Here is a 13,745-nt window from a genome sequence, read left to right as displayed (position 1 = left end):
TACATCTTCCAGTATATAGAAGACTGACTGTATCAATGTTTCCTTTAGCTTTGAGACAGCTTGCTGTTTCTTTGGGACCAGATGAAAGAGTTGGCTTATCTTTGGAGGCACAGTGATTTGAAAAAAAAAATACATAGTCTTAAACACAGCATTTACCACCAGGGCCTGAGATGCTTATAGTGTGAGAGGCAACGAGACGAGAGTCAGGGAGAGACCAGCAACTTCCCAGCTCTGTCTCGTGCTTACTCTGGGGCATGAAATCATTACATGGGGATGGTGGCTGATGCACCATTTAGATAGTTATTTTCTCTCTGTGTTTGGGGCTGATTGTACATAGCTGAAACTGAGAAAGTTATATGGCATGTGATGGGACGTTGCTGTTGAAATAGAGTTTAGATTAAGAAATTAGTGATTTTTAGCCATCTTCTGTTTCTACTAGGAAATGAATGGGCTTCCTAAGACCTTTTTTTTTTTTTTTTTTTTTTTTTTTTTAGGTAAGTAGGCAGGCACACTGTTCATGTTAGCAGTTTCCCAGAAAATACACTCATTTTGGTGATGTATACAACTTTGTGAGTCATAATTATTACCTATTTCTGTAGCTCTTCTATAAGGAGAAGCTGAATAATTGAAGTTTTATAATCTCACCTATTCAAATGGGAAAATTCTGAACTATGCCTTTCTGAGTTACCTGAAGAATAGCCCACTCCTACCCCCATTTGGATAAGTTCTGCTTTGGTTCACAGATTCACCACCTGCTGAGTTTGTCTGTTGAGTTTCAGCATTGGCTGCTGCCACCGGGCAAGCCTATCCAGCCTGCCCCTTCTCCTCCCAGCCTTTCCTGCCCCTTAAACAGTGACTAGTTGGCACAAAGGTTAACTTCATGGAGATCCTACCCAAGTCAGAAACTCAATGTGAAAATCAGATTTGACAACTTGGAGTGCATTACACTTTCAAACAGATCTCAGACCAGGAATCTATGGTCTAAATTCCACATAGGGAGCACCACTTCGTTTTCTTTGAACAAAATTTCAAATTTCGTTCAGAAACATGAGTAAAGCTCTTAACTGCTCATATGCAGTCAAGTAGGGCCCACTGCCCAACCTGTCTTGGCAACGTTTTCTACCCCCTCAGAGTGGGCACACGGAAGGGAAAAGCGATTGTCACTGCGCCGCCTCACCCGGAGCTGCTCGCTTCTGAATTCTTCACAATAATCGATGACAGATGTGTGGCTGGCACTGCAGAGCTGCACAACTGTCTCACATTGCATCCGACTGCAACCCACCGCCAATGTGAGGGGGTCTCCACTAGGTTAGTGAAAAAGAAGATTCAGTTAAAAAATGTATGTTTATCTCGTCACAAAATTATTTCAATGCTGTAAGGAGTAAAGATAGTAGCTAGAGTGGAAATAATTTGATAATCACCGCACTTAAACTTGAATTTCGGTTCATTATGAGGAGGAACATTCCGATCATTAGAAAGGAAACGGGTCTGTCTCTGAAAGGAGTGAGTCTTTGTGAATAGAAGTAATGGAGGAGATTTGGATGAATGATTATTGCCTGGGATGTGTTTACGAGATTGCTTTACCAGCCTCGGAGAGGATTAGAGTAAATGCCCTCTTAGGTACTTTCCAAGCCTGAGTTTCTGTGACTGATTGTTGATCACTTTTTCCTCCTGCTGCTTTTCTAAAAGAAAGCCAGGGATATATAGGTCAGAAGGGACCCGTCTGGCCTGGCTGGTGTGGTTCAGTTGTTGAGCGTCGACCTATGAACCAGGAGGTCACGGTTTGATTCCCAGTCAGGACACATGCTTGACTTGTGGGCTCCATCCCCAATGTGGGCATGCAGGAGGCAGCCAATCAATGATTCTCTCTCATCATTGATGTTTTTATCTCTCCCTCTCCCTTCTTCTCTAAAATCAATAAAAAAAAAATATTTTTTAAAAGTGACCCATCTGGCCCTAACTGGTTTGGCTCAGTGGATAGAGCATCAGCCTGCGGACTCAAGGGTCCCAGGTTTGATTCCGGTCAAGGGCATGTACCTTGATTTCGGATACATTAGCAGTAGAGGGTGTGCAGGAGGCAGCTGATTGAAGTTTCTCTCTCATTGATGTTTCTAACTCTCTCTCCCTCTCCCTTCCTCTGTAAAAAATCAATAAAATATATTTAAAAAAAATTTTTTTAAAGTGACCCGTCTGGACCCATCTCAGCCCTGCCTCTCTTCTTACTGGTGAATCCTTTCTGTAGCCCCTCTCATGTTACTCCCATGTTGACCTCATAAACCTGGGGACAGTAAAGAAGTTCAGTCCTTTAATTTTCACTTTGGGCCACACACATGAAATTGCCACACCTAGTTCGTATAGTAATCTGTAAAGTCAGCATTTAAGACTTCTAAATAGATGCTGCACAATCTAAAACAATCTGGCCTTATTCACAGAAAGTATTTGGAAAAGAGACAAAGGGGGACTTCATAATTTTCAGTGCTTCATCACATTCTTGACTCATTCCATTATAGCTACTACCCTGTTAATTAGATGGCATTATCCCCATTTTACAGGTGTGCAAACAGAAACTCAGAAAGGCTAAATGACTTGCTTGCTTTTAGAAGGATAATGAGAGAAGAATAAGTAGGGAAAACACATCCTAACGCAAATGAGGTAGTACTTACTGGGCTATGGCGATCAGGCCCAGGTCAGACAAACTGAGCAGTGTTCTCCTGCAGGCTCCTGACAGCTTTGGATCAGAAGGGTTAGTTAGAGTCCTGACCAAAATTTTAATTAAAAAAAGAAAAGAAAAGTTTTGCAGGCCTGGCCAGTTTTTTTCAGTAGTTAGAGCATCGGCCCTGGAACCAAAGGTTTGATTCCCGGTCAAGAGCATATACCTTGGTGGAGGGTTCAATCCCTGGCCCTGGTTGGGGCACATGCGGGAAGCAACCAACTGATGTGTCTCTCTCACATCGATATTTCTCTGTCTCTCCCTGCCCCTCTCCTCACTCCCTCCAAATCAATGGAAAAAATACCCTTGGGTGAGGATTAAAAAAATAAAAAAAGGTTTGTAGTTTCATGTACCTGAATAAATAGAAGCTATTGAACTTACAGTTTAAAGCATTGAATATCAGCAGTGGAATAACTTTAATTTGAAGCTGTGATCTAAGCATTTGAACAGAGTGATTTGAGCCGCCTATGCTAGAATTGTGGCCAGCTCAAACTCTGGAAATCTCCCAATGTAGTTAGCACTCTTTGAGTTATTCTTCTGCAAAATAAAGGACTTGAATTTTACATGAGTAGTTTAATAGAGTGAGAAAGTCTGGATATCGGAGACAGGAGTCCGAGACCGCATTTGCTGTAGTCTAAAGAACATTATTACTTAGTCTTGTGACATTGAACAAATCCTATAACCTCCCTTTCTTTAATTACATGTCTGCAAAATGGGTATGATGACCCAAGGGAGCTAATTGGAATGTCTGAATGAAACCTATACAGGCATCATTGCTAAGTATTATAAAAGAAAAATCGTTAAGTCGTAAGTTCTTTAGATAATAATTTCAGACCTGGTTTTGAGTGTGTGTGTGCTTAATTTATTAAAAACTTTTTAGCAAGCAAGATTTCTTAGAGAAATAAGAGCTAACAATGAAAGCCTCGGAGACAACTGCATCCCAGGTGCATTGTTGCCCCGTGTGTGGGCTCACCTTAGGTGTCAGCACTTCTTCTGTTCCCTCAGAATCCTCTACTCACACTCCGAGTGCTAGGGAGCGAGGAGGATATATTGAAGATGTCACTAAGGAGAGGGTTTACCCATAACCAACTGCAAACTCCCAGGCAGGGCCTGGCAGCAGCTTTCTCCCCTCTTCCATCTCCACACTCACTCTCATGTTCTTCCTTGATTCAGAGCAGTTCTGTCCCATTCCCCCAACCCTCCAAAGACCCCAACCTAATCCCAGTACCCAGCAATGCATAAGGGTAAGACCTCTTGAGGCACAGAGCGTGGCCTCTTGAGAAGGTGCTTAAGTGACCTACCTCCACTGTCATTGGTGGCCCCCAGGGGCTGTGGAGAGATACCCATTTAGTCCCTCCTCTCTTTTGGAAGTTTAAATGCAACAGAGTGTTCGAGGAGGGTGAGAAGGATGCAGACCCTGCCGCCCCAACCATGTGAGACTGAAAACACCCATCTTTCACATGTAAAGAGAGAGACTGAAAACCAGCTTCACATATAGGTCATGGAAGTCTTCAAAGCCTTTCAAAGGTATAGACATAATACAAGATAAGTTGAGGGAAACCTCAAAGTCAAATAGAAGAAAGCTACTTTTGATATCAAGTATAAAGAACCCCCTCGCCCTGCCCCGACCTATAATCTTATACGTACAGATTCAGTCCTATCAGCAGGATAGAAATAAAAATGTTGATGAAATGACTGTTTTTATGACCTGGGATTCTTATGACCTAGAATCTGTAGGTATATAACTAATTTCCAGAGCTGCTTCGTATTTTTCACTGCAGAGATCGTACAACATTCTTGATGTGAGCAGAGTATATGATTCCTCCTAAATAAACTGCACCTTCTCCTCCCAGGCTTGCTGGCTTTCTCATTTGTTTAACAACTTGCTGACCTCCCCCATTCTTTTTTTTTTTTTCCAAATCCTCCCCTGAGGATATGTTTATTGATTTGAGAGAGAGAGACAGAGAGAGAGAAACATCCATGTGAAAGAGAAACATCGATCAGTTACCTCCCATAAGCACCCTGATCCCCTGTTCTTTTTTTTTTTTTAATATATTTTATTGATATTTTACAGAGAGGAAGGGAGAGGGATAGAGAGCTAGAAACATCGATGAGAGAGAAACATCGATCAGCTGCCTCCTGCACACCCCCCACTGGGGATGTGCCCGCAACCACAGTACATGCCCTTGACCGGAATCGAACCTGGGACCCTTGAGTCCGCAGGCCGACGCTCTATCCACTAAGCCAAACCGGTTTTGGCGATCCCCTGTTCTTAATAGACATCTGGGCAGCTATGAGCAAAAGACCCAAAAGCCCAGACTTTAAAAAAAAAAAATAACAGCTTTTTGAGGTATAATTTAAGAGGAGATTTTTCTGCTGCTCTGTGCTAAAGTTCACTTTAAATGTGGTGTAAATAAACCTTCCTTAGAACCAAGGTGACATGGAAGGTTGAGTTCTTTAGTTCTGTGGTCAAAATTATAGCAGTAAGGTCCGTATCGGTAGGGCCCCTTTTCCTGTGACACATGTAAATATTTGATCATGAATGACTGAAAAACCATCAGAATCTTAGCCAACATTTTAACTCTCCCATTTTGACACAGAAGGTGGGAGATTCATGATTAGACATGGGTAGGAGTTCAACATAGTATTTAAATGCAGTTTGGTATTCAATGAGAAGTGTTGCTAACTTGGTTGCTATTCTTTTCATCAGGTTGTCTATAATATATTGTCGGTATGACTTGCAAGTACTTTCCAAGCCACACAAAGTGATGTTGGAGTTTTATTAAACATACAAGAGTGAACAGGCTCCACCTACAGGAGATAACAAATAATTATGATATTCTAAAGCATTATTCACTAGGGCTAGAAAGGAGCTAATACCCTTTTGAATAAATGCAGAGCAAGCCCTAGCCAGTTTGGCTCAGTGGATAGAGCATCAACCTGTGGATTGAAGGGTCCCGGGTTTGATTCCTGGCCAAGGGCACATACCTCGGTTGCAGGTTTGATCCCCGGCCCTGGTCAGGACATATGCAGGAGGTAAACAGTCAATGTGCATCTCTCACATTGATGTTTTGCTCTGTCTGTCTCTCCCTCTCCCTTCCACTCTAAAAAAAAAAAAAAAAATCAATGGAAAAATATCTTCAGGTGAGAATAACAACAAAACAAACAAACCAACCAAAAAAAAAAAAAAAATCAGAGCAAAATCAAGAGGAAGTGACTGACCTAGTGTGTATGTGGAAGTCCCAGAGAACTAGCGGCCTTTTGTCATCATTTTACAGGGTGGGGGCATGGGGCAATGTAGTGCCCAGGGAACATAGAGGGCTTTGAGGTTGTACAGGTGTATGAGGAGCATCCTTATCCACATACTTTTACTAGTAAAATAAATAAGCTAAGCATTCCTTGCACGTCAGCTAGATCAGGACATTAAATCCTCTCCACGTTTCCTGAGGATCATGGTAAATGTTCAAAGATCACCTGAACTGCTGAAATGACTCTAAATTGAATTTCAAGGCTGACTTGGCAGCGTTTGAACTGTTCACTCAGCAGTTGTTCTCCTTGGCTAACCTGAGCTGGGCTGAAGGTCTTTTTGGGAACCCCATGGAAAAACGAGTAGGACATTAAGGACATGTATTTTGACACACCTTAAGTGCTTTGTATATCATTAGACTTGCAAAATGGCATATAACTAACAGTTCTTATGGGGGCACTTGCTGAAAGAAGAGGTTGAAAGTGAGTACTGCCTGAGGTGGATGGGGCCTGGAATTTGGGTTGCCTGACTTTGCATAATCACCACCTTGAAAAGGTGTTGCATCTTCCTCCAATTATAGATGACCGGGAGCTATCTTTCCTGTGCAGTGTGCAGTCCTGATGAGATCCTGCAGGGCTGGGGGCGGGGGGGGGGGGGGGGGGGGCGTGGTGGTGGTGGAAGGGGGACATCTGGGCTGTTGTGGGGGAGGGCAAAGACAGATGGTGGTGGTGGGCTCCCAGAATGTCCTTTCCTCAGGACAGGCAAGGTTGCTTCTGACTAGTGAGGGAGCATTTCTTTGGATTCAGAATGATCCTTTTGTCTCTTCCATGTCTGAGGTTACTGGGTGGAGGACACACCTGAGCAGCTCCTGCGCAGGATGTAGCAGAGGGACCGTGCAGTGAGCTGCGACTTTCAGGGGGTGCAGCTTGTTACCCTTTTGGTGGTGAGGTCTGTTTCCAGGAGTCTCTGCCGTACTGATATTTTCCAGATGTTTCTCCTCTTCTCTCCTCTCTGACTGGCTATGTCTTCCTCTCAACAACCTTCTCTGACAGTGATAGTGAGATAAAATTCTGCTTGGGTCTTAAGCATGTTAGAATCAGCAGTTGGAAGTGATTTTATATCTAGGCCTTATATTAACATTTATAATAGCCTTCGCTGCTTGTGAATAGCATAAATACTTTTTTTCTGTTCAAATCCAATATTGAAATTACCCAAGAGCATCTTTTACAAAAATTTACTTTTCATGGTGTAATAATTTGTAATAATCTGCGTGATAGTTTGTGGTTTTCAAATCACTTGTTGTTTATATTACCTTATTCAACACCAAACATAAATCTGTGAAGTAAATAATACTACTTTTATCCCCATTTTCCAGATGAGAAAAGGAAGGCTCAGAGAGGTTCATTAATATGATCAAAGTCATACAAATAATAAATGGCAGAACTAAATTTTAATTCAGGCTCTTTAAATCCATATATTTTGTATATTGTTTTTATTAAGTTTATCATAGTGCCTTTCCTCTTGCTCCCCCCTCCCTCCCCCCCCCCCCCCCCGCCTCCCATATAAAAATGGGAAATGAGGGAGGAAAGCAGCTGGAAATAAATTTATAAAAGAATATAACTTCTCTCACATTTTTCTAATCGCTCTGTAAATCTTTCCGTAAGACACGTATATCGATGGCAGGCCTTATCCCCACTTCTCCGAAGTAAAAACCAAGGCTTGACTAAGCCAAAATGCCTTCCTCTCAGCCAATTGGAGGAGCCTGTGGACCAGACCGGGGGCAGAATCGCGATTCTTCTCGGGGAGGGGGCGGAGGGGCTTGAGCCTCTTTATTCTAACAGCGTTTCAAATGCTTGGATACACCCCCCACCCCGACCCCCCACCCGCCTTTGGCATTTTGAAGGAATTTATCTAGGATTGTTCTGAGAAGCTGGGCAGGGAAAGGCGCGCTCTCTCTGAGGATGGCCCTTGGGTGACCGCAGAGCACTTGGCGCACCCAGGCTGGGCTTTGAGTACCGCGCTCGCCCAGTTACACTGAGTAAGCTGCTGGGTCTGCTTCCCCCGTGCAAGGTAAGGGGTGGAGGCCGGCCGTCCCCACTCTCTTCCAAAGTCCCTCCTCTTAGGCTTGTGAAGCAGGTCCTTCCAGACACATGGACCCGTATCCACGTTACTTTCCTGCAAAAGTAACGTGCCAAACCGAGCAGCTTTAAAACCCCCAATTTGAGGGCGTATAAGACCCCAAGGCAAGGAAAGCTAAATGGGCATCGAAAAATGTCACCCAAAGATTCAGAAACTTTCCCTGTACGGCTAATGCGTTTACTACGTTGCAGCGCGCCTTTTTTTTTTTCTTTTCTTTTCTTTTAACTTTACTGAACATGTATTTCGCTAGCCTCGCCTGTCTCAGTTTCCTTTGCCGACCGCACCCCTCTGCCCTGCCTCTCAGAGCGCCAGGCTGAGGTCTGGCCTGCTCCCCACCTGCCTGCGCCCCTAGCCCTGCGCCCCTGCCTGCGGGCCGCCAGGTCGCCTCCGCCCCGGGACGGGCTGGGGCTAGCGCCTGGGGGCGGACTCCGGCCGCCCAGCTGAGCCGCGATTCGTCACTCGTACAGAACTTTCCCCCTCAAAATCCCCGCTCCGTAACCAGCCCTCCCTCCCCGGGGAGGTTTTGATTTTAGTGGCTTTCCTTCCTTTTATGTTGCGTCGTGTTTGGGTTTGGCATCGAAGCGAACTTGTGGCCGGTCCGAGTGCAGTTTCAGAGGTGGCCGCCCTGCAGCGGGTGACCCCGACACCATGCACTCCGAAGCCGAAGAGTCCAAGGAAGGTATGATTTTGATTTCTCGGGGGCCGGCCAAGTTTGGCGGAGGAATGTGGAGGAAGGGCGCAGTAGGGGAGCAGATGGGAGTGTTCCAGGGAGCCGTGGGTACTTTGTTCCTTTCCCTGCGCCTCCCCAGCCCTGTTAGAGCTGCATGTGCCTAAGTCGGTGCCCTCCCCATCCAGCGGCCCTTCAGAGCCCATGGGAGGAAGAGCTGGACCCAGCTCCCAGGCAGCCCACTAAAGGCTGCGTTGTAGATTTCTCTGGAAACGGACCGGCCCCGGTATTGCCCTCCAAGAATGCAAAATGTGCTTGGAGAAGCACAACCTGCATCGGGACAGCCCATAGCCGGATCCCCGGGAAGAGTCCTCAAAGTCGAGGGTCTCTTGAAAAGGGTTTCAGAGATTAGAAACGGCCTGTGTTCAAGGCTAAAAGAGGAAGCTGAGGGAGGGGGAGAAGTGAAAGCTCTTTATTCGGGGAATCGGGTTTTTTTTTTTTTTTTTTTTCCCTTGCTGGCTTTTCAGCAGCCAGTTCATTCTGTTTGGGGGCTGAAGGGGCTGAGAGATATGACTGGAGCCTTGTGCAGCTTGAAACTGAGGAGAGTTTGTCTGTTTCTAACTTTGCCAAAGCCAAGGGTTTCATTTACTCCGAACAGAGAACGGGTGACAAGGCTGGACAAGCTCCAACCAAAACACAATTATATGCTCGTGTTAGTTCGGGGAGTTTATTTGTGTGTGAGTGTTTGTATGCTTTGTTTCCTGAAACTTTATGTCTACAAAAGTCCTCTTGTACGCGGGGGTGGGAGTGGGGATGGCTGGGGAAAATCAGAGTAAGGGCGCAGAATGTCCAAGGTTGTGAAATCCCTTTTCTTTTCATGTAGCCTGTTGGCCAACAACTGGTCCATTTTAAGTCAATCGCAGCAGCTCGGGAGCCTGAGAAGCCAAAGGAGAGCCCTTGGAAGTTGTCCTCTCCTGTCTCTTACTGGTTCTACCAAAGTAAAAGCTCCGTGTTTCGTAATGTCGTCTCTGCGGGCTGACGTTTTACCTTCTTAGGCCATGGGAGGGAAGCGGTCAATTAAAAAGAGGCTCGTTTAATAGAAACGTGGGGCTGGTGCGAATGAAAATGACAGCCAGGAGCATTGCTTTTGAGCTTGATGTGGAGCTTGGGGGAATACCGTTTCCTTGCTGTGACCTCCGTCCTGATGGAGCTGTGTGCTGATGGATACTTCTCTTTTCTGTCTCATTAGCAGCAATCTCTAGTAAGTCAAAAGTAGTTGAAGGAAGGCAAAGAGGAAATGGGCTGAGAGAATCCAATGGTGAACTTTTGTCTCAATGACAAGTAGCATTTAAGTCGGTAATTTCTCCCAGGCATGTTTTTCCTTTCTTTTGGGTAAAAAGGGAGAGGGGAGAAAGTAGAAAGACAGTACCCCCAAGTACATTATATATTTCTCTGGCAGTGCCCACATCCTTTCCTCCTGCCCAACTCTCTGGTTGTAACCCTGAAAATGAGTGTAAAGAGGTCCCTGAATGGCCCCCCTCCTCACCTCACCTCCACGTGTCATCATTTTCATTCCACAGATCTGCAGCAAATTATCTGGCCTCCATGCTACTTACAGAAAGCCCAGAATGTTTCTTGTAAAAGAATATGAGGTGCTAGAGTTTTAAATTGATGGCAAGTAGGGTAGAATATGGAATAACTCTTGAGGGAGATTGATCACATACTTTATTAACAGATGGAATTATTGCAGCTTCTGCCAGGAGGTAAAGGGTGAGTGAGTGTGTGTGCGTGTGTGTGTGTGTGTGTGTGTGTGTGTGTGTGTGTGCTTTCATATGTCCCGGGCAGCTCTTGCAAGGCTGGTTATTGGCTGGGATCTAGACCCACCACTGAGATGTCTATGAAAGAAGCTATGCTGTGTAGATAACATCTCACTTCTCTATCTTTATTACTCCTTTCCCTTCTCCTTAGCTTACCGCCCCCACCCCCAACTGTGGACTTCTGTATCCCATGCAGTGTGACATCACCATAAGCTCTTCACAATGTCTTCATTGCAAGAAGATTGTCTTCAGATGCTTCCTGCATTCATGCTGTAATGGGATATACTTTTAAGTCATTATTCTGAACCGAGGGACAAAACTAGTATACTTTGGGGATGAATCTGAAAAAAATATCAAGTCAGATTCAGAGGTCCTTGGAGGCCAAGATATTTGTGAATGTAGTAGCAATGACAGGATATTGTTAAGCCATCATAGCTTAGAATGTACTTGATCCCATGCCAGGAGTGGTGAACTTTCATCCTGAGTCTATAGCCCACTCCTAAAGAATTGATTTGATTTTACCTGCTTACAAATAATTATGTAATTGTGCTTGAGTATTAAACAGAGAAAAGTAATTCAGGCCTCACTTTAGTAAAAGCTGAATACATTTAAGATATTCAGGCATACAATGATAAGAAAGCAAGAGATGTGAAGGAAAACCCCACTTTATTAAAAAGGGGAAGCCATTAAAAGGAAAGATATAAACAGTATCCATCCAACAGATGAGGGCTTCCTGAGGAGAGGGGTTGATGGCCACGTTTTTGGCATTTAGTTGCTTTCTGCTAAGTAAATTACTTAATTAGATAGTAGGAAAAATGAATGGCAGTTAAGATCTCTGAGTGTCTTTCTAGTGCTAAGCATCCAGGGATCCAGGGCTCCTTCGCCCTGGTTTTGAAGTTTGGTACCAGAAAGTGAAGATGCCATTGTTAAGGAGGGTTGCCTTGAGAGGACTTGGAAAAGAGTCAGGGTTGCACTGTGAGTGAGCTCAGCCACTCCTCCATTGCCCATAATAGCATTTCCCACCGCCACCTCACACAGTCATGCATGCCTCACCAGGCCTGCTATTTCACAAAGAAAACAGTGGCCATTAAACAACTCCCTCAACTTCCTGCTTCCAGACCCACAGGCTCATCTCCACCCACACCCACCGCCTGGTGACTGGAACAGGTGTGTGTTGTTCTCACTGCAGAAGGCCACTCCTTCCACCTCGGGTCCGCACCGCACCACACCAGTGTGCTGCATGTCTTCCCGGGCTCCTTCACTTCTGTGTGTAGATGTGCTCAACCTCCCTCCTTCAGTGTGTCAGCACTTGCTGTTCTTTCTACCTGAAATATCCTTCTCCCACCTGACCCCTTTTCCTGATCATTCCCTGGTTGGAGGCTTTTCCTGAATCTCCAGCCTAAATTAGGATCCCTTATTGTCCTTTCTCAGAGCACCTATTCTTTTCCTCAGTGCCACTCACTGCATTGTTTAGCATCTCTTCTCTAAACCATAAGCCCCTAAGGGCAAAACAATGTCTGTTTTATTCTTCATTGTATATCCAAGACATATCCAGTAAGAGGTGATCATCATCATATATATATATATATATGGCTAATATGCTAAGTGTCCGACTGTCCAAGTAATGATGTCACATAGCAACACCCGGCTTCCTTTCCCTAGCGACTAGCATCCTTGCAGTTTCCTACTGTCCTTGATCTTTTTTTGCAGCATTGGACATTAGGAGGCCAATGTCTCTGCAACCCTCAACTCCTTCCTTGGTTCCTATGACACAGCACTCACCCGATTTCCCTTCCCCTTTCCAGCTGATGATTTCTAATCTCCTCACTCTCCAGCCTGGGCTCTCCCCAGAGCCACCTGTACACCCAGCAGCTGGTAATTACGATGCTTTGAATGTCATGTAGTCACCTCAATTCAGTAACCTGAGCCCATCATTTCCTACTCTCCATAAATCTGGTCTTCCCTTTGTATTTTCGCTGATCATTGCTCTCTTTGGCTTCCAGATTACAAATCTGCAAGTTGTCCTTGACACTGCCCTTTATCCTCAGATTCTATGTGACACTTCAACCTCCTCATTATTTGTTGAATGTATCTCCCCCATCTCTGCTTCGAGCCCTCAGCATTTGCATCCTAATGGTGATAATAACCACCTCTGTCATCGGGATTCTTAGATACAAGAAATGGAAATTGATTCCTGCTATCATAAGCAAGAGAAGTTTATTGAGAGTGTATTGGGTAGTTCACACCTCCTCTGAAAATGCATCAGGAGATGCAGTGAGGACATACCCTAGAATTGCCTGGTAAGGAACTCACCATGGCCTTCTCCTCCTCTGTATTTTTCAGTTCTGTCACTGCCGGGACTTCTGATGTGGCCGAATATTTGGTCATCCTGAACATTCAAAAATCCCAGACATAAACCATCTGATTCATCAATGCTAGATTGTGTATCTACCCCTTGCTGCCCGTGGGAGAGGGAACTTCTGGTTCCAGCTTTTGTAGTGGGAGAGAGGCCAGCTCCTACCAACACTTGCAAAATGAGGGTTTCTCAGAAAAAGGAAGGGAGTCCAACATGGATCACCAAAACAACAACAAATATCGACCACACCACCGGACTGCTCCATCCAACCCTAGCGTTGCCCTTTTACTTACTTCCTGGTTCCCTCAACAAGTGCTGTTTCCGTTGTTGGGATCACTCTCTTGCCTCTCCTCAGGGGGGTCGTGTGGCCACCTGGACCCCTCTTGGAGTAGATGCTCTTTCAGAGAGTTCCCCTAACCCCCTGTACTCCTCTCAGTTGCACCACGTTTCATGTATTACGGTTATTAGTTTTCTTTACCTTTGCCTCCATTTCATTATGAGCTTTTTGACAGCAAGATTTGTATTATTTTTTCCAAACCTCTGGTGCTTGACCTAGGGCCTCTCGTATAGGAGGGCCTAATAAAGCATTATCAAATTAATTAATTTATTTAAAAGATCATATGATCTGATGAAACTTTTAGAGTAAGAAGTCATCTAACCTCACCTTATAAGAATAGAGCCTTTCAGACCTAGAGGACAAACCCATTTAGGGTGTCCCCACTATAATACATTTAATGGCAGAGACAAAACAAGTATGTGCCTTTGGTCTCTGGGGTCAGGGGCCAGAATGGCTTGCTGGCATCTCCAAT

General features: G+C 44.8%; 1 protein-coding gene across 2 annotated transcripts in view; it reads left to right on the top strand.

Annotated features, from left to right (window-relative positions):
• The window catches only part of TNFAIP8 (TNF alpha induced protein 8), a 117,855-nt gene that overhangs the window by 69,474 nt on the left and 34,636 nt on the right, over positions 1–13,745 (top strand). Inside the window, exon 1 of one of the 2 annotated variants that reach the window (XM_080680121.1) lies at positions 8,551–8,775. The exons of the other annotated variant lie outside the window; for it this stretch is intronic. Coding sequence (XP_080536247.1) covers positions 8,745–8,775 — 31 coding nt within the window. The 5' untranslated portion in view covers positions 8,551–8,744. Of the gene's footprint in view, positions 1–8,550; positions 8,776–13,745 lie in introns of those variants that run through there. 2 annotated transcript variants of the gene reach the window in all.

Source organism: Plecotus auritus (genome assembly GCF_963455305.1).
Source record: "Plecotus auritus genome assembly, chromosome: 7".
NCBI classification, from domain to species: domain Eukaryota; kingdom Metazoa; phylum Chordata; class Mammalia; order Chiroptera; family Vespertilionidae; genus Plecotus; species Plecotus auritus.
Note: the sequence above shows the minus strand (reverse complement) of the source record. Positions and strands in the feature narration are given on the sequence as shown.